The sequence below is a fragment of the Ahaetulla prasina genome, chromosome 2 (assembly GCF_028640845.1).
Source record: "Ahaetulla prasina isolate Xishuangbanna chromosome 2, ASM2864084v1, whole genome shotgun sequence".
Classification (NCBI taxonomy): domain Eukaryota; kingdom Metazoa; phylum Chordata; class Lepidosauria; order Squamata; family Colubridae; genus Ahaetulla; species Ahaetulla prasina.
The window spans coordinates 179721685-179749656 of NC_080540.1; the positions used below are offsets into that span (position 1 = coordinate 179721685).

General features: G+C 39.0%; 2 protein-coding genes across 8 annotated transcripts in view; one reads left to right on the forward strand and one right to left on the reverse strand.

Annotated features, from left to right (window-relative positions):
• The window catches only part of LOC131190174 (uncharacterized), a 41210-nt gene that overhangs the window by 11544 nt on the left and 1694 nt on the right, over positions 1-27972 (reverse strand). The window contains exon 1 of one of the 3 annotated variants that reach the window (XM_058167248.1): positions 7793-7816. The exons of 1 other annotated variant lie outside the window; for it this stretch is intronic. Coding sequence is in view for 1 of the 2 variants with exons in the window: in XM_058167243.1 (XP_058023226.1) it covers positions 7234-7285 (52 nt within the window). In the remaining variant the exon portion in view is untranslated. Of the gene's footprint in view, positions 1-7233; positions 7707-7792; positions 7817-27972 lie in introns of those variants that run through there. One more of the 3 variants, XM_058167243.1, reaches the window with a different exon arrangement.
• Positions 8265-27459, forward strand: LOC131190177 (surfeit locus protein 4-like). Of its 5 annotated transcripts, none has more exons than XM_058167255.1 (6): positions 8265-8423; positions 16429-16615; positions 19359-19435; positions 23625-23668; positions 24470-24656; positions 26985-27459. In XM_058167255.1, the coding sequence occupies exons 1-6, from the start codon at positions 8373-8375 to the stop codon at positions 27249-27251; spliced, it is 813 nt and encodes a 270-aa protein (XP_058023238.1). In that variant the 5' UTR covers positions 8265-8372; the 3' UTR covers positions 27252-27459. The 5 variants fall into 5 exon arrangements, with proteins under 5 accessions (XP_058023238.1, XP_058023242.1, XP_058023239.1 ...); XM_058167256.1 differs by lacking the exon at positions 16429-16615 and adding an exon at positions 23362-23448 and having other exon boundaries at positions 8284-8423; XM_058167257.1 differs by lacking the exon at positions 8265-8423 and adding an exon at positions 23362-23448 and having other exon boundaries at positions 16566-16615.

Genomic DNA, 27972 nt, shown 5'->3' on the forward strand with positions numbered 1-27972 from the left:
CCTTTTGGACCTCAGGGACCACTAAATTCATAATTTAAAATCCTGCAGACCACTAATATGATTTTTTTAAAAAGATAAATAGTATTTAGTGCAATATAAAAATACAAATAATTTTTCTGTGGACCACCAAAATTTTCTCATGGACTACCAGTAGTCCACGGACCACTGGTTGATGACCACTGCTCTAAGTGATGTATCACTTAGCATCAGCAAGCAATTTGCATTCATCTTTTGGAATAGAAATCAAGTGAGCCCAAGTGAAACAGAGTAATGAAATACTGGCAGGTATCCAAAGCTGGACTATAATTCTTAAGATACTTTCTGTGGTTTTATTTTGAATTGCCCTTGAGAGACTCGCATCTAAAAATTAAAAATGCATTCCTATGTGTATTTTAGTAATTCTAAGTAGAATTGCACAATGTTTCAATTGCCTTCCCTAATGGTGAGCAAAGAAGGCATAATACTTGGGGTGTCAATTTAATTGAATATTGAGATTAATTTGGAATCACTGAAAATGCATTTAAGCATTTTTTAAAAATCTAACATTATGGCTATTACTATTATTATATTTTCTGAAAAATTAAGTGCATCAGGACTTGATCCTGTAGGTATGGATGTAATCAACCAGCTCTCCATTGATTCTCTTCTGTATAAATACTTTCCCACCGTCAGTCCTTTTGTATTCTTCCATCCCCTCTTCCACTCTGTGGTTTCTGGCAGCTTCCTATTAGTAATAATTTACTTGCACCTTCTAGGAAACTAGTACTGATGGGAGCAAAGTGAAATGAAAGAGGCAAACAAAATGGAACAAGTATGGGGTGTATGTGTGTTAAAATGACAGTTATTTATGGTAGCTGGTCCATAATGCATTGGAGAAATCTTACATGACTGAATCTTTTTCTTTAATCTCTTTGTTGAACTATGCTATAAATTTCAGTTACACCCTTGTTAATTTGTTGCCCAGCAGGTTTTTTGCATCACCTTATTTCGTTTTATTTACTTAATTCTTTTCTTTTAAAATATGAGAAGCCGGCACACTGCAAAGCAAAGCACCAGTATAGATTATTTTCAATAATGCCACTGGGCTTTACATGGATCCCATAGACAATTAAACTATAAATGTCTGCAGTTCGGAAATGCATGTTTGGTCTGGAGACATGTCCACCTGAAAGGAGTACCCTGTAATAATGGATAGCATCGTCAGGTGGTTAGAGGTGTGATGTGGTGTAGTGTAGTGGGGAATCCAGTTCTCCACTTATGCTTTTTATGAAATCAATATCTTAAATATTTTACATAGCAACCTTATAGTGAATGTGCAACTCCATCTATGGCAGCCATTTTCAGAGAGCACCATAATAGGCTCTCCAGATTGTAAAGTTGGCCAGTGACTCAGAAAACTTTCTTATCCTTGTTTTAATTTACATATCCTGTCTGCTTGGGGTAATCCATTTGTGGGGGCTTGGGGTTGGAGGAGCTTCTATTATGAATTCATTCAACTCAGATGGGATATAGCATGGTACCATCACATTAACTTGCACATAGCACAGGGTGTCAAACTGAAGGCCCATGGGCTGGATCCGGCCCGCAGGGTGCTTAAATCTGGCCTGCAGAGTCATCCTGGAAAGAGTGAAGGACCAGCCCACGGTGCCTCTGCCAGCAAAAACAGAGTTCAGGAGGGCTGCAGCTCCATTTTCAGCTGCAATTCCCTCCTGCAGCCCTCTGCCAGCGAAAATGTTTTCATTTTCCCTGGCAGAGTGCTTGGGCCACCACAGGTGCCCCCGAATGACATCGAGCTGGCCACTCCTGATGTGGCCCTCAGTGAAATGAGTTTGACAGCCCTGACATAACACATTCAGTCCAGGCAATGCCATCATCTGTTTGCAACTCTCACTTTTTTTTCTGTTGCTTTTTCAGTGCACTACATTTGTTAAGCGCTGGTGGGAAGGTTGGGTTTGTGTTTATTCCTGTTTTGGATTGTTCTGAGCCACCTAAGTTCATTGTTTGAGATAGGCTACCATATAAAATAAATTAGTAAATGAAATGGAGTAGCTAGTTTTAAAATATCTTTTGATTTGTAGTGCTGGAAAATGTTCGAAAGCAGAATCTGAATGTAAAATACACTGGAACCTTGAAACTATGTTTCTATCATGCAGTATTACAGCACAAGTCCAACCTGTGAGTCCATATAACCCAAAGGAGAACACAAAGAATGGAGTTACAGATATGAGATGTACAGTAAATGCCTTATATCCTCAGTATCTTCTTGCACGCCCAAGCTTATGTTTGTTTTGGCAGTGCGGTTCCAGTGAAACCAAGATTTTGATTCTAGCTTAATCCTCTACCAGTTACATAAGCACTGATCCAGGATGTGATAAACTTTTTTGCCAGGTGGAAGGTACTTCAAACAGATGGGCAAACTGCCATAGCATTGTGCAGATACACTCAATGTAATCCACCTCTTTCCCAACCACTTTCTTGCAAACACACTCCATAGATTACACATTACTGTTATGTAAGGGACTGGCATCAAACCAGCATACCTTGTACTATATCTCAGATCATTTGATAACAGCTGGGAAACATCAACAAATAAAACACAGATGGTGATGTAGGGAGAAAACAGAAAGAACTTATTATTACCCAGGAAGAAAATATGCAAAGGTGCCATGCTATCAGGCTGGGTACATACAGTTTGCTTAATAACGCTTGGTTCCTCTCACTCTTATCTGACTTGTGAATGGGTAGCTGAAATTCACTCTGAAACGTTGTGGTGAATTTCCAGATGTGACGACTCTATCCAAAGAAAGAATTATGAATATAAAACAAAGAACAATGTAATTCTGAAGAGGTCCTTTATATGAATTAGGGAGAATCCTGCTTTTGAATTAAAGGATGGAGCCAAGCATAATGCTGTGAACAGCTGGTTGAGACAAGGGCAGCCTGAAAGACAAGGAAAGGCAACCTAGTCATTATGAGCAGATCCATCTGATTTCCTTTTTCTTTTTTGTGGTTGCTCCACACTCCTTTGAAAATGCTCTAAAAGCACCCTCCAAAACAGTGAGAAAGCGAGAGTGTTTTTTTCTGTTCGAAATGTCTTATGCCACTCTAGGAAAGAGAAAAAGTAGAAAGGCAGAAGGATGAAGAATTATAAGTTTTTTAAATATAAGAAAGAAAAGACAAGCAAAGAGGGTGAACACGTCTATATAATGGGCTGGGAGGTCACAGCAGTGCATTCATTTCATAACATGCATCAGCATAGAACTTAATGTTCCCAGGTGGTTATTTATAGTGTTTGCTACTTCTTACTGCTTGTCCTCACTCTCTGCACTAGGATTAGGTGCTCATAGCCAAGCCAACTGGGGAGGGAGTGATTGCTGGATTATCCGGCAGGCCTGGAAGGGGATAAAATGTAGTGCTGTGCAAAATACTGAAGATATACGTATCTCACTGTTTTATAGACCAATGCTCTTCGTGTAACAGGAAAGCAAGCCAAACTAGATTTTTAGTGAGTGGGGCATGGCCTAGTAGTGATTCTAATGGTTAAGTTTCTTTTGTATAATTTTCTGGGTAGCTTTCCCCTTTGCTTATCCACTGTAAAAAGAAAGGAGCTTCATTTTAAGAAACGCAAAGCGGGAAAATATGTACAGTATTTGTTTGTCCTTCCAAAGTTCTCCCAATCTTAGATAAAACGAAATTTGAACACCACAGGAATCAAGCCCCAAATGCAATACTTCCTTTAATATTACAGAAGAATTAATGTAGATGTACTACATTTAAGGAACCATAAAATACTGTAGATTGAAAGGCCAATTGAGAGAATTTGTTTTAGAATCAAAGCTACAAAGTGTGGCTGGATGGCATATATCAGAGATTTCTTCAATATCTTATTTATTATTACGTTTGTCAATTACATTTATTTGCTGCTCATCTCTCCATGGGGCTACTCTGGGCAGCTTACCAAGCAGAATGTAAAATTATAAAAAATGTAAATAGAATTACTGTAAAACAATGAAATAATAAAAACAAATAATGAAAGTATAGCAATATGAATTAAAAGATGGGCAGGGAGGCAGCAGGCTGAGCAAGTGGGGAGGTGGGGTCTGCTATTAATCTAATTGTCAGCGTTCCAGAATAACCCCAACTCCAGTTAAAAACTCTGAAAATTTTCTCAATGTTCTATTTATTAGGGAAGGTATACTGGCACATCTGGGAAACCCCTAATCTGAGAGTTCTGGGTTTTCCCCTCAGTAAATCAAGACTCCCAAAACCATCCCCTCACTCGTCAGTCAATCACATGCTCCAATCACCATCTGTCCCATCTTAAGACAGCACTCCGACCACTCCTTCTCCAGATGCAGGATCGTCCTGACCTTGACCAAAAGGAAGAATGCTATTTTGTCTAAAGACAGTCCCTCTACTAAATCCCCCCTCCTACTTTCGCATACATGAGAAGGTGGCAGCGTGTAAGCTTCCGGCCTAATATGGCTTCCAAAGCTGACACTAATAACCACCTCCAGTATGGTACTCCCCTGTTGGGTCCCTAGGCTAATGGGCAGTCAGCTCTTATGGAGGAACAGGAAGATGGAGACAGGCCTCACCCTGGCGGGCAGGATGTACCTGCTAAGGCAGAGAAGACTTCTCCTTGATCCCGCTGGCCAGAATTCTTTGACAGATTGGATACACAGCAGACCTCTTCTGCTAGTACTAGCAGGATGGACCTGTCCTAGTAGAATGAGACGGTTCATCAAATAATCTGGACTCATGCCATAGTGGGCTTTAAAGGTCATAATCAACACCTTGACCCTTGAACTGACCTGGAAGCAAACCAGCAGCCAGTGCAGCTCCTAGCGTACCAGTGGAACATAGGCCAATTTAGGGGCCCCAAAGACTGCTCACGCTCTGCATTAGCTCAAGCTTCTGAATGCATGTCAGGAGTAGCCCTATGTAGAGCAAATTGCAGTGGTCCAGACGAAAGATGACTGAGCGCAGGGAATCCTGATCCAGGAAAGGCCACAGCTGGTGCACAAACTGATGTTGGGCAAAAGGCTCTCCTAGCTGCTCACCACATGCTCTCTGAGCAGGAGTACGCAACCCTTTTCCTGACCATTATTTCAACAAGCAATTTGCTAGTTACGAGGTTTGCCCTTCTGTATTTTAGTGTATATATGCTAAATTATGATAGTTACATGCTAAATTATGATAGCTATCAAGAGTATTTGTCAAAATGTGAAATAATATAAAACTAATTGGTTTAATTGGTTTATTTTCATTACATACATCTTTTATAATGCTAAATTGTAAATAAATTTACCATATTAGTGTTCATAATGATTTATCAAGGACCATATAATGCCATTATGTCATACTTGAGAACTGATTAGGAGTCTGTTGTAACTGTGAATTGCAATAGTCTAAGTGTGGTCCATAATATAGAGAGAACCAAAGCTCTATTGTTGAAATTTGTTCATAGGCTAAAGACGTGTTAGAGAAAAAAATAAATAAAAAAATAACTTGGTATAACAGATATCAATTAATACAATATTTGATTAGGAGATTGAAATACATGTGTCTGGTATTTCTAGGAATATTTCTGGCTTTCTCTAAAGCCAGAAAAAGAAACAGTAGCATGGCTATATCCTGCTTTCGGTATTTTTCATAAATTGAAGCCTTTATGCAACATCTCTCTTTATGTTACAGGTGTATATATAAATTTGTTTATTTCAACCATGCTTTGACATTTCCATCATTGTGTGTAGCAAAATGTTTTGCTACCTAACTAGAAATATCAAATGCCACCCACTTGTGAAAGACACAATGCATTACAAATTACAGTATTTCAGTATACTTGTCATCTATCTGGAAATAAAACTTGATATGAATAAGGTATAGAACAGTTTGAGTTTTTTAAATACTCCCCAATTTGACAGTCTAATAATTTTGACCGATGTTGTTTAGATATTTATGCAGAGCATTTAGTTGGCCACCCAAATCAAATAGTGTGACACCAGATGGCATACAAATATCTTCTACAATGAACACAAAACACAGTGGAAAGCAACATACCACATTAGAAACTAATTAAAATAATAAATAATAAACTATACTGTAACTCATTCAAATGGAAGTCTATTCATTGTGACTAAACGGCCTGGACAAAGAGACAGGCCACATAGCTCCTTTTCTAAAGGCAAGAAGGTTCAGGCCTAACCATTTATTGGGGGGAAGATAGTTCCAAAAGGCAGGTTCCAGCACTGAGAAAACATTGCCAAGGTCCCATAAAGTGAACTGGAGTGCACCCTCCCTTTTGGGAAGCCTTTGGGACAGACAGGTACCCTTGGATTAGGCAGTCTACAAATAATCTGGTTCTATGTCATATATGGCTTTGCAGATGATAATCAGGACCTTAAATTGTGCCCAGAATCTAAAACGTAGAGATTGCACTCCATCAGACCATCACTCTTTCAATCACCTATATTACATCCTTCCTTTATTGTTAGTTTCACAGACTCAAAGTTCCATCTTCCTTCCTTTCCTCTTCATCCTTTCCTATTTACTCATCTGGCATTCCAAATCATAATCTTCCACATGCCTTAGTACAGTCATCAATTGATGGCCTCATAGATATTGATTTGCATAATCTAATATGATCAATCAAAGCTTTCACATAGCATTTTTAGTAAGATAGAGAAAATAGATTTGTTTCCATACCCTACGCTATGGAGAACTGATCAGTTTGGGCATACTGGTGGCAGTATGTCACAGATTCAATCAATGCCTAATTGTACTGTAAGAAGTAACCCTAAACTCTCCCCTAGAAGAATGAAATATTTTAAGAAATACTAAAAAGGCAGAATATTATATTTTCCCTAAAGGAGAAACATGTTTCTAAAGACATAAACCCAGAGCCTCAGCTCCCTGCAACTCCAGCAGATATTTTGGTGCCAACCTATCTACAAGACAAAAGGTTGGGCCAGCTTATCTACAAAACAAAAAACCTTCACCCTCAGGACATAATATAATTAGCCCTTTACCCATCTCACCACATGGCACCTGGGAAGATTGCATCACCCAGCAAGGTTCAACCAAGCCTGGGATTAAAGACAGCCTACAAAGTTACTCTTGCATGGCCCCATGGGAGTCTGACAACCAATCAGAATACATGCCCGTGCTACAGGAACAGGAAGCAAGTTCAAAGCCCAACAGAGGGTATAAACAGCAGTGAAATCTACTTACCTTCACTACCGGTTCGGGAATGGGAGTACTTGTGCGTGCCTCTTCTGCACATTCACAGAGGGTCAAAAATGTGACATAATGACATCCCAGCGGGTGGGCAGAGCATCCCCCTGCCGGTGCTACCCGTTTGAGCAAACCCGATAGATCCAGCTGGATTTCACTGCTGGGTATAAATCTCCCTCTCACCCACGTGCTCAATTGCCCGGGACCTCAAACTATGTGGTCTTATCCACCATTAAATCATCTTTTCAAACAGCCTCCATGTTTCCAGTGTCTTTCTCCCCACTTGGAACTGAATCCAGATGGACATTTCTTCCAACAGTACCTTAAGCATCCTCACGCTATTCTGTGCAATTCAGAATCTGACACTACTTTGCAGACAAATACAGACTGCTTACTCCCACCAAGTAGGAGGCATGCGCAGATTGTTGAGACGCCCTTAGAAAATGCTTTTAATATACCATATGAATAAGGCGATTGACGTATTGCCTAGAAAGTTTATTCCACCCTAAGGCTACAGCAGCAGAAGTATTAAGGATACGTCACTAAGAGTACTAACGTTTGCCATTTCCTCCCCGATTTATGGGAGCTGTACACGTGGCACTCCTCTTCCATTACTTTGGCTCTACTGACTCTTGAGAAATACTCTCCTTTCCGAGAACAGGCCGAAGCGCCCATTCTGCGATGTTGCCATGGCAACGGGCACGGGGATCGATAAAAATGAAGAGTCAGATTGGCGCGAGGTTACGATTTCTCTCCGTACTCAGATGAACGTTACTCTCCTACCATACCTGTGAGGAAAAACTCCTTCGTACTTTGCACTGATTTGAAAACGGGACGGGAATCCCGCTCAATTCTAACTCGGGACTTCACGGACAGGTTGAGCGTTTCAGAAGTGTATGCGAGTGCGAGGCACACTCTGTACTCTTCCTATGTCTATCTTGTACGGCCACAACCAACCCAGTCTTGTCTCGGGGCTAACGGAGGCTCAATCCACGTGGTCCGGAGGGGCGGGCAGAAGCAGGTCCCGGATGTGATTGGTTACGCGCTGTCCCCTCCCACTTTCTCGCAGAGCCCTTCAGCGAAGGGACCCAAAGCGATTGAGCCCGCGTGGCTACCTGGATCACGCCTTTCCCACAATGGCGCCTAACGGCGATTTAATGGGGGCTGCCGAAGATGTTGCTGATCAGGTGAGAACCTCTCCCTCCCGAGTCTGAATGGTCTGGCCTGACATACTCCTTCCGCGAATGAGCCAGTGAGGGGAGCCGTGCCGTCTTTCCTCGGAGTAGGAGGGAGTGTGGTGCATCACGCCCATTTCGCTGACCCTCCCCATCGCTTCTTGCCCGCCTCGAAAGTGACGGGCCGCGGTGTACCCATGCTTGCCGGCAGCGGGGATGGAAGCGGTGCCGACGCTTTCTGTGCGCAGGCTAACATAACTGGCTGCCTCTTCTAATGAGACGAGGCGCGAATCCCTCACTGAGAGTGCCTTCCTTTTAAGCAGAGGTTTTCAAACTTGGCAGCTTTAAGACTTGTGGACTTCAACTCCCAGAATTCTCCAGCCAGCTTTGCTGGCTGAAGAATTCTGGGAGTTGAAGTCCACAAGTCTTAAAGCTGCCAAGTTTGAAGACCTCTGCTTTTAAATCTCCTGCCCCTTTTTTCGGGAGGAGGAATGGTGAAATTTCCCCGCAGACCTCTTATCCGCCTCCTCCCCCCCCCCTTCCTGGATCCCACAGGTCGTTAATTTCTCAGTTAAGCAGATGTAGGTGTGGAGCTTCTGGGTCACTTATCAGAAAGGCTGAGAACTTGCTCACAGGATCACAGTCACACTAAATGCTCTGCTGCGTGTGAGCTCCACCAAGCCCCACTTTCCTTCCTGTTACAATTTTAAGGAGTTTTCACCTTCAAAACCCTACAGAGCACACTCGGTTATTTACTCTCTTAAGGGCATATGCCTGTCCCACCAGATCAGATAGGACAGCTGTGTTTACTTTTATTTATTTGTATCCCAACTTAATTTTTCAAGTAGCTCAAAGCGATAAACACACATTCCTCCTCCTGTTTGCTCCACAACAACATCCTTGTAAGGTGGGTTGGGCTGACAAGTCTGAGCCAAAGTCACCCAGCTGACTTTCATGGCTAAGGCAGGACTGGAACTCGCTGTATCCAGGTCCCTTCCTTGTTTCCTTGTTTATTTAAAACACTTCTATTGCAAGAATAGAATAGGAATAGGAATAGGAATAGAATAAGTTTTTATTGGCCAAGTGTGATTGGACACACAAAGAATTTGTCTTGGTGCATACGCTCTCAGTGTACATAAAAGAAAAGATATCTTCATCAAGAATCATAAGATACAACACTTCCCTGAAGCCTTGCCATATGGTGGGACCTCAGAAACATGTCTTTTCTGTAGTCCTTACCTTACAGATCACCCTCCCTCCATGATTCAGCAGACCCCACCATTTTAGCCTTCCTGGAACCCATCAAGACCTAGCTTTTTCCCCAGGCCCTGGCATAGAATGAGGGTATCTACAGCTGATTGTGGGGCACCTCAAGGGGGTGACTGGGGTGTTTGGGTTTTTGTTTTTTTGGTTTTATGGTTTATGATTTTGTAGTTATTGGGTTTTATTATTGTGAGCTACTAAGGTGAGTAGCCAGACAAATCTTTTAAAGAAAAATAAAACTATTCCAAAATGAGATTTCAAAGTGTGTTAGGCACATTATCTTGGTTCTCTAACAACTGAAGTGTAAGGCAGAACATTGATAGAGTCTGATGCAAAGGGGACTTGAAAAAATTGCTGCCTTCCTAAAACTAAATGGGCAACAGAGGTGAGACTTTCTGGCTTGTACCTCATCCAGCTCTGCTAGCCAGCCAGTTATGGTGACTCCTTATCAGCTCTCGTGGTCTAGCCAAGGCATTTGCCCTCTTTTGAGAGAGATGCTGAGATTTTGCAAGGCATGCACTCATTGCCTTATTTAGGCATTTTGTTTCAAATGGTTATGAAATTTAGTGCTGAAACTAACTGATACTGTCAAAGAGTTGCAGTCTTGTGCTTAGAAAACCGGTTTTGTGACGTTTAAGAACTACCGAGCATCTTAAGTTAAAGCAATATATCCTTATATTGTTCATTCTGACTTTTATCTTTTTTCATGGCCTTCATGATATGCATGAGAGCCATTTTGGTGTAATGGCTATGACATCAGGCTAGATACAGGGAGACTGAATTCTAGTCCTGCCTTGGGCACAAAGCCAGCTGAGTGACCTTGGACCAGTCATACTCTCTCAGTCCTGGGAAAAAGGCAATGGCAAACCAAAAGCTTGCCAGCTGCAAGGACTAGTCTAAGCAATCACCAGGAATAACACTGACTTGAAAGTGCACATGTGCATAGATGTATGTTATGAGTGTATCAAAGGAGCTGCTGCCACCAGATTGAGTTCAATCTGCATCAGGATCCATGTCCTCTGCATTTAGGCAACATTAAACTCATCTGAGCAGAAGTAATTCCATATACCACAATTGCAGGTTATTTCCTAAATCTAATTTACACTGTGTGCTCAATGTAAGCACCCACTGTGCTTTTCCACACTTTAATTACAGTGGGCATGGGAAGGTAAATTGCAAATGTAAGCATAGACTGGGATGCTTATTTACATCAATGATTATGAATATGGAGATGATTTCAGTTCTTTCAGATGAATCTGCAACTAAAGAATGTGATACTAATGTTTATATACATCTGTCTGCTTTAAATTAGATATGTCAATCTACTTCCAGTAGATTTTTTAAAAAGATATCATTAAAAATATCTTTATAGATATACACATAAGGTATTTCCAAAGTGGAAGAGTTGTTCTCTTTGGGGTGAACTTAGCTTGGAATACAGATTTATTTACTCAGCAGCATGAACAAAACATGCTATGTCCTGCCTTGGACTCTTCTGGCAATCAACACATTTTGAATATGAACAATTACAAGTTTCCTAGGTATGTTATTTTAAAACATATAATATAGGCCTTTCTTAAAAAAATAAGCATACACAATATTTATACAAGACTAGTATGTAAGTACAGTGCAGGTATTCCTCGACATATAGCCAGTTACTTAGTGACCATCCAAAGTTACAACAGACCCAAAAAGTACTTACAATCCAGATTTGAAAAAACCCCTCCCATGGTCACCTGATTGCCCTTTGGGTGCTTGGCAACTGGTCTGCATCTACCATATGGCTGTTAGCTGCATCCTATGGTCACACAACCAAAATTTATGATATATTTTTTTTGCCAGAAACTGGTGTTTACTTCTGATTTCCCATTGCAGACAATGGTTTTGCTTAATGACTGTGGTCATTAACCAGGGTGATTTGCTTAATGACCACCTTAAAAAATTATGAAATTAAGTTGGACACAGGTTAATGTTCGGCCTGACTTATGACCGTAATTCTGGGCTCAATTATGGTTGTAAATTAAAGATCATCTTTGATCTAAGTGCCCATTATCCATACTGATACTCCATTCTGTGTTTCAATTGAGTGATGCATAGATTTATATTTTTCCTAAATAATGGATGCTAATGGGTCTTAGTTGTATTATTATTACATATATTTTGGTCAATTCAAGATGGGGAATATACCTGCCTTCTATTTTCCATAAGAGTCCTATGGCCTAAAGTACTCAGCAGGCTCAGGCCTAGAACTCACTGTCTCCTGGTTTCTAGGCCAGCACCTTAAGCATCACAGTAACTGACTCTAGATATGATAAATTCATATCTGAGAAGCCTAGTAATGTTGATTTACATATTTAATTTTATCTAACTGGAATGTTCGTTTAAATGTCATGTTAAAAAAAGCCCAAAACAGATACATATCAATTTTCTCTAATGACCTACATTTCCTTCCATATTTAATGTAACTTCTGAAGTTACTTTAAGAGGACGAGTTAGGGCTACTATTAATCTTCACCTTTAAATTATGACTTTCAATTAATTGATCAATTACATTTGTATTAGTTCTTTGTATTAATATTTGCATAAATAATATTGAAGTCCATTTTGTTCAAAACATTCCTTTATGAGAGAAAAGCAGATTTAAGATAGTAGTAAAGGAATGCTTTATCTTAAATTGCATTTACCACCCAAATTGGGTTAAAAATAATTTCAAATACAAGTTATTTATTCAAAATATGTTTCAAATCAGTTCAACTAAATGTCGTTGTCTTACTACCCTGTTTCCCCCAAAATAAGATATCTCCTGAACGCCTAGTAATAAGGCCAAGCATTTATTTCAAGGTTCAGAAAAATATAAGACAGGGTCTTATTTTCAGGGAAACATGGTATTACTAGTATATTGCTATCAAGTGCAGACATTCAGGCAATCTGAATAAAAATGTATGCTGGGAGAGGATAAGTAGGATCAAATTCCTAACAAGCTACTTATTCTTAGAGAAAGCTTGTATTGTTAGTTCTCCACTTACAACCACAATGGAGTCTAAAATTTTCATTGCTAACCATTGCGCTCATTTCACATACTAGCAAAGTTATGCTCAAAATCCTACAATCTAGGCTCCAGCAGTATGTGGACCGAGAACTACCAGAAGTACAGGCAGGATTTCGAAGAGGGAGAGATCGAATTGCTAACATACACTGGATCATGGAGAAAGCTAGAGAGTTCCAGAAAAATATCTACTCCTGCTTCATTGACTAGGTTAAAGCCTTTGATTGTGTGGATCACAACAAATTGTGGCAAGTTCTTAAAGAGATGGGAGTACCAGGCCATCTTATTTGTCTCTTGAGAAACCTGTATGCTGGTCAAGAAGCAACAGTGAGAACTGGACACGGAACCACTGATTGGTTCAAAATTGAGAAAGGAGTTTGGCAAGGCTGTATACTGTTGCCCTGCCTATTTAACTTACATGCAGAACACATCATGAGAAAGGTGGGGCTAGATGAATCACAAGTTGTAATTAAGATTGCCAGGAGAAATATCAACAACTTCAGATATGCAGATGATACCATTCTAATGGCAGAATGTGAAGAGGAACTAAAGAGCATCTTGAGGTGGGTGAAGAAGGAGAGTGCAAAAGTTGGCTTGAAACGCAACATTAAGAAAACTAAGATCATAGCATCCAGCCCTCTCAATTCCTGGCAAATAGATGCAGAAGAAATAGAGGTAGTGACATACTTTATTTTCCTGGGCTCCAAGACCACCGTAGATGGGGACTACAGCCAAGAAATTAAAAGATACTTGCTCCTGGGGAGGAAAGCTATGGCAAATCAAGACAGCGTACCAAAAAACAGAGACATCACCCTGCCAACAAAAGTGTGTATAGTCAAGGCTATGGTTTTCCCAGTTACAGTGTATGACTGTGAAAGTTGGACCATAAGGAAGGTTGAGCGCCAAAGAATTGAGGCCTTTGAACTATGGTGCTGGAGAAGACTCCTGCAAGTCCCTTGGACTGCAAGGCAATCAAACCAGTCAGTCCTAGAGGAGATCAACCCTGACTGCTCTTTAGAAGGCCAGATCCTGAAGATGAAACTCAAATACTTTGGCCACCTAATGAGAAGGAAGGACTCACTGGAGAATAGCCTAATGCTGGGAACAATTGAGGGCAAAAGAAGAATGGGACGACAGAGAATGAGGTGGCTGGATGGAGTCTCTGAAGCAGTAGGCATGAGCTTAAATAGGGGATGGTAGAATACAGGAAGGCCTGGAGGAACGTTGTCCATGGGGTCATGATGGGTCAGACACGACTTCGCAACTAACAACAACAAACCAAGATAGTTGTGAGTTGTGCCCCATTTTATGATTTTTTTTGCCACAGTTATTAAATGAATCATTGTGGTTGTTAAGTGAATCATGTGGTTGTTAAGTGAATCTGGCTTCCCCCACTGACTTTGCTTGTCAGAAGTCAGCTGAGGTTACAACTGGTGATTACATGACCCAGGAAAGTGCAACTGCCATAAATACATGCCAGCTATAAAGTACCTGAATTTTGATCATATCACCATGAGGATGTTGCGATGGTAATAAGTGGGAAAACTGGTCATAAGTCATTATTTTCAGTGCTGTTGTAACTTCAAATGGTTACTAAACAAATGATTGTAAATTAAGGACTACCTTTACACAATGAGATAACAGAACATTTATTATTTTAGGAGTTTCATGGCTGCAAAGAAAGTGAAACCATATCACAATAGTGAATGGGGAAAATGTATGTTTGTAACTAGTATAATCTGCCTATTGTAGATATTAGATTATAATTTCCCATTTCAAGAAGTCAAGAAACTACTCTTGGTTTTGAACAGTCATGGTTTTTTCAAAAATTAAGGACTATATATGGCTCTGGAGCTGCAGATTTCCCATCCCTGCCTTAAAATAGCAAGTGCAGAAAGTTGCATCTGTATGTCCACTCAGTGTTGGCCAGAGAATATATTATACTTTCAGCCTAAAAAGGTGAATCGGCAATCATCCTTTTTGGGAAACAGATTTTTAAATAAAGCAATCTCAAGTAGAGCAATCTCTTTGAAATCTAATTATTTCCTAGCTCAATGTTGTATATTCAGATATTTGTAAATAACTGTGTGGACAAAAGAACCAGCCAGTCTGATTTTGCTGGATAACAAATATCAAAATAAGCAATTTATTTTAAGTCAGAGCTAGATTAAAACAAAATTGTCTGATTTAAAGGCACAGCTAAATATATTATTTTTTGAGAAAAGAAAGACTTCCTAAAGTAGGACAAATGCTTCATTAATTAGAATAAGGTATTAAAGTCTAAATATCTTCATGATTTCTGCTCACCAAGGCAGATGGCAAATACCATGCACAAAGATATTTATGGTGCTATTAAAACTATATTCTACACTGAGTTCATACTCACCTTATGGATAATTATTAAGAACATTTTAGATCCTTGATAGAACAAAGCCAACCATGTTAATCAATAATTGGAAGCAGCTAATTTGAAAACAATGGATTTAGAAAGCAATGAAAAGAAAACCAAGACTTAAGTAGTCTAATTGTTAATTAGGCAGCCATTGATTCCAAAGGTCAAGCCTCCAGGACCTACATGCTTTTTGTATTGGATATACATGTCTATCAACTGGATCTAAGAACAATATAACACTCAAAATTAGAGCCAATTTTATATTGCATCTTGTGTCCTATATACTAACCTAATCTGCATATTACACTTTGGAGATACTAATTCAATACTATAAACCAGCATGCAGAATTTCATTTAGCACTAAATAAAGACAGTAGGTTAGTGCTCATATTTTGTAGGAAGGAAATACTGAAACAGGATGAAAAAAATAGCAAAAATCAGCCAGAGGTTATTGTTTGTTTAATTGACAATTTTAGTTGTGATTAAACGCGATGGCGATTAAAATCCATAGAGATGAGAGATGGTCTGACTCCCACAGTATCTTCCTGGCCGATCCAATCTGGCAGGGTTGAGATGCTCTGGGTTCCTTCAATTAAACAATGCCATCTATTGGCACCTGGGAGTGTGCTTTCTCTGTAGCAGCACCTGCACTCTGTAATGAATGTCCCCTCCCCCCTTTAGATTTGAATGACCTCCACTCACTGATATTTCAGATCTGGATCCTAGCTCAGGCTTTTGATGGTCTGCTCTTTTTCCTTTGCATCCAAATTTGATATCTCTGCAATCTTTGTTCCTTTTTGTTTTGTGTTGGTTTCTTATTCTAAATATTTGTAACAATTTTAACCATCCAATATCTCTAGGAATCAGATAAGATTTTCATTTAATAAAGAAATATCATCAACATCATCATCATCATCTTGCTGACTGTGTGAAAATGAGCCAAAACACTATCAGTAGATTTTGATCTTGCTTCTATTCACTTGTACTGTTACATCACCTCATTTTAAGTACACACATTTTAAGGGACAAAACATTATTCAGGTGAAATAGGGGGGAAAAAGCAGAGTGGTTGGTAGTTTAGCTTTAGTTTGCTTCATTCAGCAGTTTGAAAGTTGAGATCTTTTTCTTATCTTAATACTAAGTGACCTTGCACCAAGAGTAAAACTGTATTTCCTGCATCTATAAATTAAGCAAGTATAACTGCTTTTTAATGCTCAAATATCCAAAGATCCCTTTATCAACTTCGTTGTTAAAATTATGGCTTATGGCTCTCTTATGGCTCTCTAATGCTATTCCCCTCTCCCCTATTCTTCTAGTTTTTGCGCATGACAAAGCATGTACTACCTCATCTGGCCCACCTCTGCCTAATCAGCACATTTTTGGAAGATGGCATCAGGATGTGGTTCCAATGGAATGAGCAGCGGGACTACATCAACTTATCTTGGGGAAGCGGTGTATTTTTAGCCACACTTTTTGTGTTAATCAATATGTGTGGACAGTTGGGTAAGAACTCCTCTTTGGTGGTTTTAGGAAGAACACTGACAGTGAGGTGGCATCCTCCATAGAATTTGATGCAGAAATTGGAGCTAGTTTAAATTTTTTTTTTATTTTTTTAGGATGTATTTTGCTTATGTTCAAGAACATCTCTCTGAATGTAAACTAGACTGTTCTGTCTTATTGCTAGTGAATTTTCATGTCTGTATTTGTGAGACAACAGGATGAAACTAGAAGGCTTGGGAAAATTGTAGCAGGAACAGCAGTTAATTAGAGGAATGAATTTACCCTTCTCCTACCTTCAGGCTGTGTTCAGAAAAACCCAGTTTGCTAAAAAATAAATCAGTATTTTACTGTAATAGAATATTTACACAATTCATTTAAATTGTTCAAAAAAACACTAAAGTGATGGATAGTGTTGGACATGAGAAAAAACAAGACACTGTAAATTATCTCTTTTATTTTCTTGGTGCATTTCTTTTACTATTAGCAAAGGTAATTTTTTATATTTTAACTTACTGTGTCCTTGTCCTCGCTAGAAAATTTGTAACTATGAATGCAGATAGTCCTAGCTTAACCACTCGAACTGGGATGAATTTTCACTCCTAAGTGTAGTGGTCCTTAGACTGAACATTACATGATGACATTGCTTAGTGATGATAATTCCAGTATACTCTGTTCAGGTCATTAAGCCAGGATAATGCCATTTTTAGGGTTAGGGTACGTCTGCCCTGGTGCATTTGCCTCTACTTCAGTTAACTCCCACCTGCCTATCTTCCCCCATCTGTTCCTTTTTGGCTATTCTGCCAACAATCATCCCCAGCTGACCTTTAGCCATCTTTCTCCAGTGCAGTTCCACCAGACTCCTGGCGGGCTTGCCTCATTTTTGCAGTCTCAACCTATTACACATTTCCATGTGTGCACCCTGCCTGCCTGCCAGGGCTCCACATACCAGATGTGTCTCACTGCCTCCCTCGTCTTGTAAAGCCTCAGAAAGGGACAGCAGCTTTCAAAGCCTGCTGGTTGATTCTCAAGGAACCCTTCCGATGCACGCTCTGCAGTTCACATTGAAGGTGTTCCTAGAGAACTGGCCTGTGGGGCTTTGATGAAGTGTGGAGATGAGCCCAGCATTGCCAAAGCCTACCCACAGGCCCTCTGCTCACTCTGCACATAGCAGGAAAGTATGAAGCCCCAGCTGCCCCAGCACAGCAGCGCAGCGACCACAGCTCAATACAGTGGTGAGAAGCCCCAGCCACTCCAGCACAGTGTAGCATGAAAATGCAGCGACCCTCACTGCCATCTTGTATTCAAGTCCCTGCCATTCTGTGCTCCGCCACCCCAGCTAACCGGCAGTCTTCTTGCTTCCATTGCTGATGGGACCCACACAGCCTGGCTCTTCACAAGGCAGCTGCTGGCCATGCTTTCCTTCCAAGGTCTTTTGAGGAAACCCCCTTGGGAAGAAGGCCTTGTGAGGCCAGCAGCTGCCTCATGAAGGGGCCAGGCCAGGTGTGATTAGTCAGCAGAGGGAGCAAGATGGTGATAACTGGGGGCATCCAAATGGAGGACGACCAAAAGGGCAAAAATGAGGCAGGAGATACACAGATGGAGGAGTTGAAACAACCCTGTCCGCTGCCAAATGCCTGAATTTTGATCAGGTGACCGCAGTGGCACTGCAATGGTCATATCTTGAGGACTGGGCATAACTATCATTTGTTCAGAGTCACTGTTAGTGGTCATTGAATGAATGTTTGTTAAGGACTATCTATATTGTTCACATTTAATACCACTAAGTGAATTAAAGCTTACTCCAAAATATGAGAACAAAACTGCAGTCTTTAATTGAACTCAAATCTGCTCCAGCATGAAACTTATTGCAGAAAGATGGATTAACTTAAGCTGCCCTGAGTTTCATAGAAGAAGAGTAGGTTAAAAAAAATGTGGGTTTGTTTGAAGGTTAATAAACTAAGATAACTCCACATTTATTCTTGAAATTTTAGCCAAAAAAAAATAATAGTAAAAGAGGCCAAAATTTCCTTGAGTCAAATGTAGCTGTGGATCCATGCTCTTGTAGGAGAGTCTTTGCCTTCTAAGATGTTTTTTCTGGTGTAGCCAACTTCTCCAATGCACCCCTTCCAAGTCTCAATCAGAGTCAGACTGATTAGTACTTAAGTACTGATTATATAGTTTTCTAGATCAGGAAGGTGCTGCTATAATAGTCTCTAATGTTATCTAAAAAATAGAAGTCTAAAAGGGCCCTTGATAAGCTTAGGTTTGTATGTACCTGTGTGCACTTACTACATGCAATACAGGCAGTCCTTGTTTTACAACTGTTTATAATGACCATTCGAAGTTATGATAGTGCTGAAAAAAGTGGTCCTCAGGCTTAAAACTGTTGTGGCAACCTTCATGTATTTATGATGGTTGCAATGTCCCAGCAACCATATGATTCACTTAACGACCACAGTAAAAAAAGGTTGTAAATCAGGTGCAAATCACTAAACCGTGGCATTCCTTTAGCAATGAAAGTTGTCCCAATAGTGTTGTAAGTTGAGGACTACCTGTAGACAGTTCAGTCAATATGAAATAAAATCAATGTGAGAAGTTAAATTTGTAGATTTTTGAAAGCAAAAAATATTAATAAAGCTATTCAAAGCTAAATATTTGAAAGAACAATAAGGGAGATAGTTTCTGTATTTAATTTCATGGAACATTAGTTTCCTGTTACCAAAGTTATTCTTTTTTTCTCTTTTAGCTGGATGTGTGTTTGTCCTAACAAGAAAGTTTGTTCCTTATGCATGCTTTGGCCTGTTTGGAATTATTTTTATGCAGGTAAGTTGAAAATTACACAGAATAATATCCAAATCCCACAGCCAGAATGTGTGCTGCAGTTCATTCACAGGATTTAGTTTCATAATCACATTAGAGTTTAATATATTCAAGACTCATACAGACTTTTATATGTATTGTGAAAATCTATAATATTACAGCTATCTGTATAATTATTACTAGAAACCTAAATAAAGTTATCATCTAACTTTGGTTAATACATATTAAATAATCAATTGATAATGTTTTTTTTTTCACTAGAGCTTCTGGGTATTTTAGGGGGAGAATGTATAAAGAATGTTTTTTCATGGTTCTTGTGATTGTTACCATATTATTCTGAGTTGCTTCTACTTTCATCACAGATTTATTATGTGAGAAATAATAAAGTAATGTCAAAATGTTTTGTAAAACAGTATGCTGCTAAGAACCTGGAGATAACTTTGCTAGTCCTCTTCTCAAGAGTATACTGCTCAAAGACAAGAGAAGAAAAAGATTTCTAAGCTGTGGAAAATAAAAGGCCACTGATTGCAAAGGAGAGGATGACGTATAGTGTTTGTATGCTAAATCCAAATATGTAAGGTAAAAACAGAAGGGCTCTCTTGTACAATAGCAGTAGCTGGAAAAAGCAGGGTCTTGAAGATGGTACCACCTGCAACTGTTTTTGTGAACAGGGCATTTTGTTCTTACTTTGCACATATTTGATCTGCACGTATCATTAGGATGATGCTATGCTTTGTTACTCTTTGTCCCATGAAAATTTACCAGAATTGAATAAATCCCATTATCTTTAGGACACCATCAGGCTCATTATTAGCAGATTATTATCATAGCCTTTTTGAATTTCTCATACCGTTATAACTACTGTGGTTTTTTTTGCACTGTAGCCTCTAGTCTAGTCTACTTTTAAATTTCCCAGAAAAGCATTTCAAACATTTCAAATTCTGTTAACTGAAAACTGAATGCTTATATAAAACCAATATCATATACTGGGATGTATTTATAAATTGTTGCTAAAATATGACAAAAAGAGAGAACAAATTTAAAACTATCATAAAATGGATGCAAAATTTGAGAGAAATAATTGCAATGGACCAATAGGAAGACCAATGGAAAAAATATTAAAATTTATTCCAAGCTACAATTTAAGAGAAAACTGATATAAAATATTCTACAGATGGTCTACAACATTGTCAGTGATTGCCAAAATAGATAAAGCAAAAAACCCCGCAAATGTTGGAAATGCCATAATACAAAAGATAATTCTGTAACATGAGATAGTCATGTAAAATATCTCACAAAGTATTGGAAAAAAATGCATGAAAAAAAAGTAATAGTGTTTCTGCTAAGTATAATCCTAAAAAACATAAATAAAAATTATTTAGCAAAATACATTTTTTTTTATTGAAAAAGTTTTTACAAAATTTTTACCCCCCTTTTTCCCTCCCCCACTCCACCCCCTCCCTCCGAAACCACCCTCCTCTCCCCCCGACTTCCCAGAACAAACACAAGGTATAGTTCAAAAAACAATCATTCACTAAATTTTCCCTTTCCCGGAACACCCATAAGGTATAGTTCAAAAACGAATATAAGCTAAATTATTCCAAAACAATTATATAAATTTTTCCTCTCTGGCTCTGACTTCCCCCTTACATAACCAAAATCCTTCAAGAAATAACAATTAACATTGATAAAATATATTCAATACAGCAGATTAATCCTAAAGTATTTAAAACCAGATAATGCTTAAAAATCCAATCCTATTCAGAGAATATCTCTCTTGTAACTTCTATAAACCATATAATCAACCCATTTCCCCCCCAAATCTTTCTAACAAAGTCTTTCGAGAATATTCTATTTACAATTCAGTAAAACACATTACATAATTTCGATACAGCAAATTACAATCTCTATTCAACTTTAGTCCTTCCTCCTCTGACCATCACCATTTTTCTTAGTACACAAGCTTAAGAGAAAAAACAATCCAATATAATTCCAAATATCTAGTCTTTTGTGATATATATCAAACATATAATCAACCCATTTCTTCCAGATCTTTCTTGCATATAGTCTTTCAGGAACGCTAATATTTTTATCTGTTAATATTTCAAAAAAAAACTTCTTTCAAGAATAATACTTTTGTCTCTTGCCGGGTTTTTTTATGCATTAGTCTCTGTCTTTCCTTCATTACTCCTTTTAAAAAGTCAATCACAATATCTCCTAATGGTTCCTTTTATCCAACAATCCACAAATTACTACCATATATTCCATCATTCTGGAAAGAAAACTCTTGTAAAGCATTAGCCCTGTGTATTTTATCGGTTCGGGAAACAACCTCTTGTAACGCAAATTCAGGTGTTTCATCCAAATCTTTTAAAGATTTACATTTACATCATCTTATTTATTCACGATCATATCTTCATTTTTATCCACTTTTGCTTGTATCTCCTCCACTCCATTTTCCAAGTACTGATTGGACTGATTAGTTTCCTCTAAACTCTCATCCAAAACATCCCAATTTTTTATCAATTCATATTTTTGGATAATTACATACATTTTCTCTCTATATTCCTGTATAAAGTCACAAATCAATTCTTCTGAAAGAACCTTCATGGCCAAATTCTTACTGAGAGTCCCCTTCTCAAATACTTAAGCAAACTAAAATAATCCAGCAGTCCGTTTACATCCAAATAAAAAAAGAAGAAATTAAAAATAAGCAAAAATCCAGTCTGCTCTGCTTATAGTCCAGCACGATATGATAAAGTCTGCATTCACTTTCGCTTTCTCAGCAACTAACGAACCCCATTTTGTTTCAATGTTGATTGTAAGCAGAAAAAGTTTAAAAAAAAATAGAAGTCAGATTTAATACTTGGCAGTTTAAATGACTGATCTCTTGTGTTTGTTCCGTCTGCTTATTAAAATCCATAGCAATCATTTGAAGCAGAGATGGTCGCTTTCTTCTCTTTCTGCCGAAGCAGAGACACGCTGGGTCTGGAGCTGCTGCAGAGGGATTTCCAGGGAACTTTCCCCTTCGAGTTCCCCGCTTTCAAATCGAGAAAGCGGGGCCTCTAGGGAGTTCTTCCTATCCCTCCTCTGCTCTTTCCTGTCCCCTTTACCCAGGGAAAGTACTTTCAACCGGCGAACAGCTGATATTTGCTGTTTTCGCCGGCTTTTTACAGAATCCCAGCGCGGGCGCCTTTCAGGCATCCGTCGAAGAGAGCGGAGCCTCCGGAAGTCCTAGAAAGATACATTTTGACCAGAGCAAGAATAAGCCTACCACAATATTGGAAAATAAATATCTTGGCTATGATATTGGATTGGGGTACTAATATTGGAGAATATGCTGTAATGGCAAAATTGCTGTTATATATCCACAATATATGTTTACAGATACTTCATAGAGCAAGGCAGACTTAAATGTCGAATACCTTTTTTCTAGGATTTAAACAGAAACTTTAAAAAGTGACTAGTGTTTGATATATATATCAAATATCTAAACAAAGTCCTAGAGTTGGCAGTGAAAAGGGAAGAGAAGGGGAAGATGCAATCCACTTTTTCTTTCTCACTATGATTTCTTTGCTTTTTAATTTAAACAGTATTTTGTGTCTTTTTTTCTGCTTTCTTTGCATTCAATTTGATTTTTCATACTCTTTGTATTCCAACACTTTAATAATTAATATACTTAAATTTTATTTTGTAAAAAAGAAAAGTGTAGTATAATGGTGGTGCTGCACCAGCAGTTTGGGAGCCCAAGTTTTATTATCCAAACATATGGAAGAATTAAGCCATGCTTAGCTATCACAGTAGCTATCATTTAAGATGGCTACAAATTGGAAATCTCCTGCTCAGTTGCCTCCCATTGCTGCAGGATTATTTAAGGAGTAGCTCTCCCAACTGCTTTTGATTGAGCTACTGTGCTTCTGATCGTTTAGAAAAAATAGGGAGATGCCAGTTTATTAGCCATTCCAAGGATGACTGAGACCCCAGCCGAAGATGAAAGAACCAAGCCTAAATCACAGGTAGGTTGTATGAATGTGTCCAGTTAACATGAAGAGTGGTACTTTGACAAGGAGAAATGGTTCCTATTCCAAAAGTGAATACATGAAACCTTGTAATAATTGTTCATGGCTGTTCAGCCAAAATGGTAAGTGGTGTCCACAGAGTTACTATCTCCCAGCATCTGTTTGTTTTTCAGACAATTGCTTACAGTATTTTATGGGACCTCAAGTTCTTAATGAGGTAAGTGAAACCCTAAGGCACTATCTGTTCTGTCTTCCCAAGGAGACCTGGCTAGATATTTTGGCAAAGATTCCCCATCCACGTATTCATATAAAGCAAGGGTGCTAATTTTAATTAATGTTAAAAATTTTGTGTATTTAAATTTATGTCTAAAGAGCTTTGTTGTCAGGCTAGTGATAGAAACAAATTACTGTGAAATGAATGGGAGAGCTAGATTGGTCTAGCGCCAAGATAGCAGTTTAGTGATACACAACTCAGTAATTGAGTGGAGCTTGATCCAACTGCCTTGTGATTTTTGCTCTTCAAAAGATTTGAAAGAAGCTCCTAGCTAAATTCTGTTTCAGTATCCTTCATTTAGCACTCTTGAATTAAATTTGTTTCTACGAGCCCCTGCCTATTGAAAGAATATCAACACTGAGAAATAAAGTGCCCAAAGCATCTACAACTGAACTTTTTTACCTTTAACTCTTGAATACATTAAGGAGATTATTGACCGAACTCGTGAAAGGTTATGTTATGGTTCTCTGTTCTGCTTTTCTGTTATGGTGACTGGTCCTTTACCTTTATGCCGTCTAGGCCAGAATTATACGTTTTACTTAGTGATATATGCGATACAGGGGGGGAAAACATCAAATCCTTCACAGTAAACATTATAAAGGTTAAAAAATATTAAAAGGTTACTAGGGAAAGTCAAGCTGCCACTTTGATGTATCTACTTTGATACAAATTATGACATTTGATTATTTCTGTTCTGGCCTGAAGAATGATACTGGGTCCCCCTCCCCCCATTCTTGTTTGTAGGAATTTGGCTCTTGGGGGTGGATTGCTTTTGTTACTTGCAGAATCTCGCTCTGAGGGGAAATCTATGTTTGCTGGAGTTCCTACTGTGGACGATATCTCACCACGGCAGTACATGCAACTTGGCGGCCGGTTACTCCTTGTTCTCATGTTCATGACACTCCTGCATTTTGAACTCAGTCCTTTCACTGTGAGTGGCATGTCATTTTGTTTATTTTCTGTCTAAAAAATTGTCAGGTGGTCACTCTACAAGTATGTAATTTACAATCATTTGTTTGCAACTGGCCAAAGTTATGATGGCACTGAAGAGACTTACAAGCAGTCCTCAAAGTTGCAATGCTCCCGCCCCCGTGATCATGTGAACAAAATTCAGACACTTGCAGCAACCATTGATGCTTGGATAAAACTCTCCTCATCCCATTCTTTCCTCATTCACAGGCGTTGTGCTCTTCTTCCTCTTTACTCACTTGCACCCTCCTTTCCTGCCCCCCCCCGACTTAAACATGTGTACCTCATGGTCTCTTTCCCTGCCCTTCCTGCACTCACACCAACGCATTCTAGAGTAGACCATCTTTCCCTGGCTTCCCTGCATTTGCACTCACACATGCACTCCACACCCTCTTTCCCTGGCTTCCCTGTGCTCATAACCCACCTGCACCAAGCTTCACCCAACCCTCATCTGGGACTCCATTCGCTTCCTGCTTAATAACCCACATGTTGTGGGGTTACAACAGTCAGGATTTTCTAGGTTACCATTGCTAAGCAATGCGCTCACATGTCACACTTTATTACCACATCACTTAGTAAGGACAATTGTGGTCCCAACAGCCATCATAAGTTGAAGATGACCTGTACTGGTAATAATTCAGAATTTACAACCATTTTTTTAATGATCATTCAGAGTTACAACAGCATTGAAAAAAGTGACTTATGACCATTTTTCACACAACCATTACAGGATCCCCACATGGTCACATGAGCAAAATTTGGGCACTTGGTATATGGCATGTATTTACAATCTTTGCAGCATCCCAGGATCATGTGATCACCATTTGTAACCTTCACAGATGGCTTCTAACAAACAAAGCCAATGGGGAAATCCACATTTGCCTTAATGACCACATGATTTGCTTAATAGCTGCAGTGACTCTTTTAACAACTGTGGCAAAAGTTATGAAATGGGGCAAAACTCACTTAGCATCTGAAATTTTGGGCTCAATTTTGGTCTTCAGTCAAGAACTATCTGTAGTACTATTCATGAATTAACTTCAAGATTAAATTAGATAATTAATTGGGTATTTCAGTTTTAAGCGAGTCTTCTCAGCCAGTGAATTGCAACTGCTGACTGGTTTATAAGTCCAGGCTGCTCCAATTCCAGTAGTGATGAAAGACAGGAATGGAAGAACCTTCTACCACAGGGGTCCCAACCTCTGGGCTGCAGCCCATGACTGGGTTGTGGCCTGTTCGGAAGTGGGCCGAGAGAAACAGGTGCACAGATTTGCACAAGCTGCTCACACAGAACCATCCCCTCTTCCCTCAATCAATCCACCAAGCTGGAAAGCAGTGGCCATAGCACTTAGACTTATATACTGCTTTATAGTGCTTTACAGTTCTCTCTAAGTGATTTACAGAGTCGGCCTATTGCCCCAAACAATCTGGGTCCTCATTTTACCCAACTCAGAAGGATGGAAGGCTGAGTCAACCTTGAGCCGGTCAAGATCGAACTCTTGGCAGTCGGCAGAATTAGCCTGCAATACTGAATTCTAACCACTGCGCCATCACAGCTCACAGAAAGGTTGGGGACCGCTGCTCTAGAACTTAGACTCCATCTGAATTTTGGCAGTATCCTATGACTCTTTTGCTAAAACATCATTAGCATTTCTTTATTTCTTTCCAAAGTCTATTTGTTCTTTAGAGTCATCATCACACTTTGCTGCTGGTATACAATTTCAGAATCTCATAAAAATAATGAAACAGATAGTAATTTTATGGCTGTAAAATGTATTTTAAAGCAGGGGTCAGCAACCTTTCGGACCTCAGGACCACTAAATTCATAATTTTAAATCCCGAGGACCACTAATAATAAATTTTTTTAAAAGGATAATTAGTATTTAGTGCAATATAAAAAATACAAATAATTTTTCTGCAGACCACCAAAATTTTCTCGCAGACCACCAGTGGTCCATGGACCACTGGTTGGTGACCACTGTTTTAAAGCATCTAAATTTCAAAATAATTTAGAACCACTGCATTACACTTTGCCATTCTTAACATTTACAATAAAACTATAGTAAATCATCTTTCTCTCTCACACACACACACATATACAGACACACATAATACAGAATAAGGAGTGACAGAATTTATTTTATATTTTGATTTTGTCTCATTTTAGTACATTTTGGGCAAATTAAAATCCTGAAATTGTATCTTTAGTATATTTTGGATCTGGGGAAAAAAATTGCCATTAAGGCAAGAAGCTGTAAGGAGCTAATATACTGCATTTGTCCTTTCCCAGATTTTCCAAGATATTTTTGGCATGGCTCTTATCATTTTGGTAGCCATTGGCTTCAAGACCAAGCTTGCTGCTCTTACTCTGGTCATCTGGCTTTTCATCATCAACCTGATCCAGAATGCCTTCTGGCACGTCCCCAACTTCAGTCCCCTTCATGATTTCCTCAAGTATGACTTTTTCCAGACCATGTCTGTCATTGGTGGCCTGCTGCTTGTTGTGGCATTAGGACCTGGGGGAGTTTCCATGGATGAGCACAAGAAGAAATGGTGAAGATGGACCCTATAGGTATAGGCTTTAGTGGTGGGGAGGGGGAGGGTTGGATGGAAAAAGGGAGAGGAGATAAACTACTGCTTTTACAACCTGTGTAATCTTTGACTCTTGAGATTTATCATAGTTCACAGTTGCCTTATCAGGGTAGGAAAGCTTTTGTTTTCCACCCTGTTTGAGACATGTAAATTAAAATCAAATTATATATGCATATGTATTGATCTTGTGGTTTTTAAAATTTCCACCTTCAAAATCCCAAAACTTCCTGAAGCACTTTTTAAAAAAGAGAGATTATACCATATTATTCAAATATATCTTCAGACAGGAAAAATTAAAAGTGACACAAGTAATTTTTGCTGTCTTTGGATTTCAGCTAAAAATTGAAGCAATAACGGAATAATAAATTTTACATTGCTAAAATAACTTCAGTGCCACTTTAAATTGTGGGAATAATAACACATGGAAAAATTCAGATAGAGGCACTTTTTACATCTGCTGTACCATCTGTGATTTTAATTTCCTGTCTGTTTTCAGAATACAGATAGAAGACTGCATGACTATGCCTGCATTTGTTGTATTAGGTTAATATGTGACCACAAATTATTGAATAAATTACTATTGGCTGATCAGGGTCAGAAATAAGCCTGATCCAGCTTGGAGTGCAGAGAAAAAATGACTCCTCTCCACACAAACACTCATGGGAGGGACAATTGAACAGAAATTC

What these genes read in the sequence shown, in the direction of transcription:
- LOC131190177 (XM_058167255.1), top strand. Translation starts at nt 8,373, where the DNA reads ATGGCGCCTAACGGCGATTTAATGGGGGCTGCCGAAGATGTTGCTGAT. An exon ending in CAATATGTGTGGACAGTTGG is followed by an intron (nt 16,616 to 19,358) that starts GTAAGAACTCCT and finishes TTTCTCTTTTAG; the next exon opens with CTGGATGTGTGTTTGTCCTA. An exon ending in GACCTCAAGTTCTTAATGAG is followed by an intron (nt 23,669 to 24,469) that starts GTAAGTGAAACC and finishes TCTTGTTTGTAG; the next exon opens with GAATTTGGCTCTTGGGGGTG.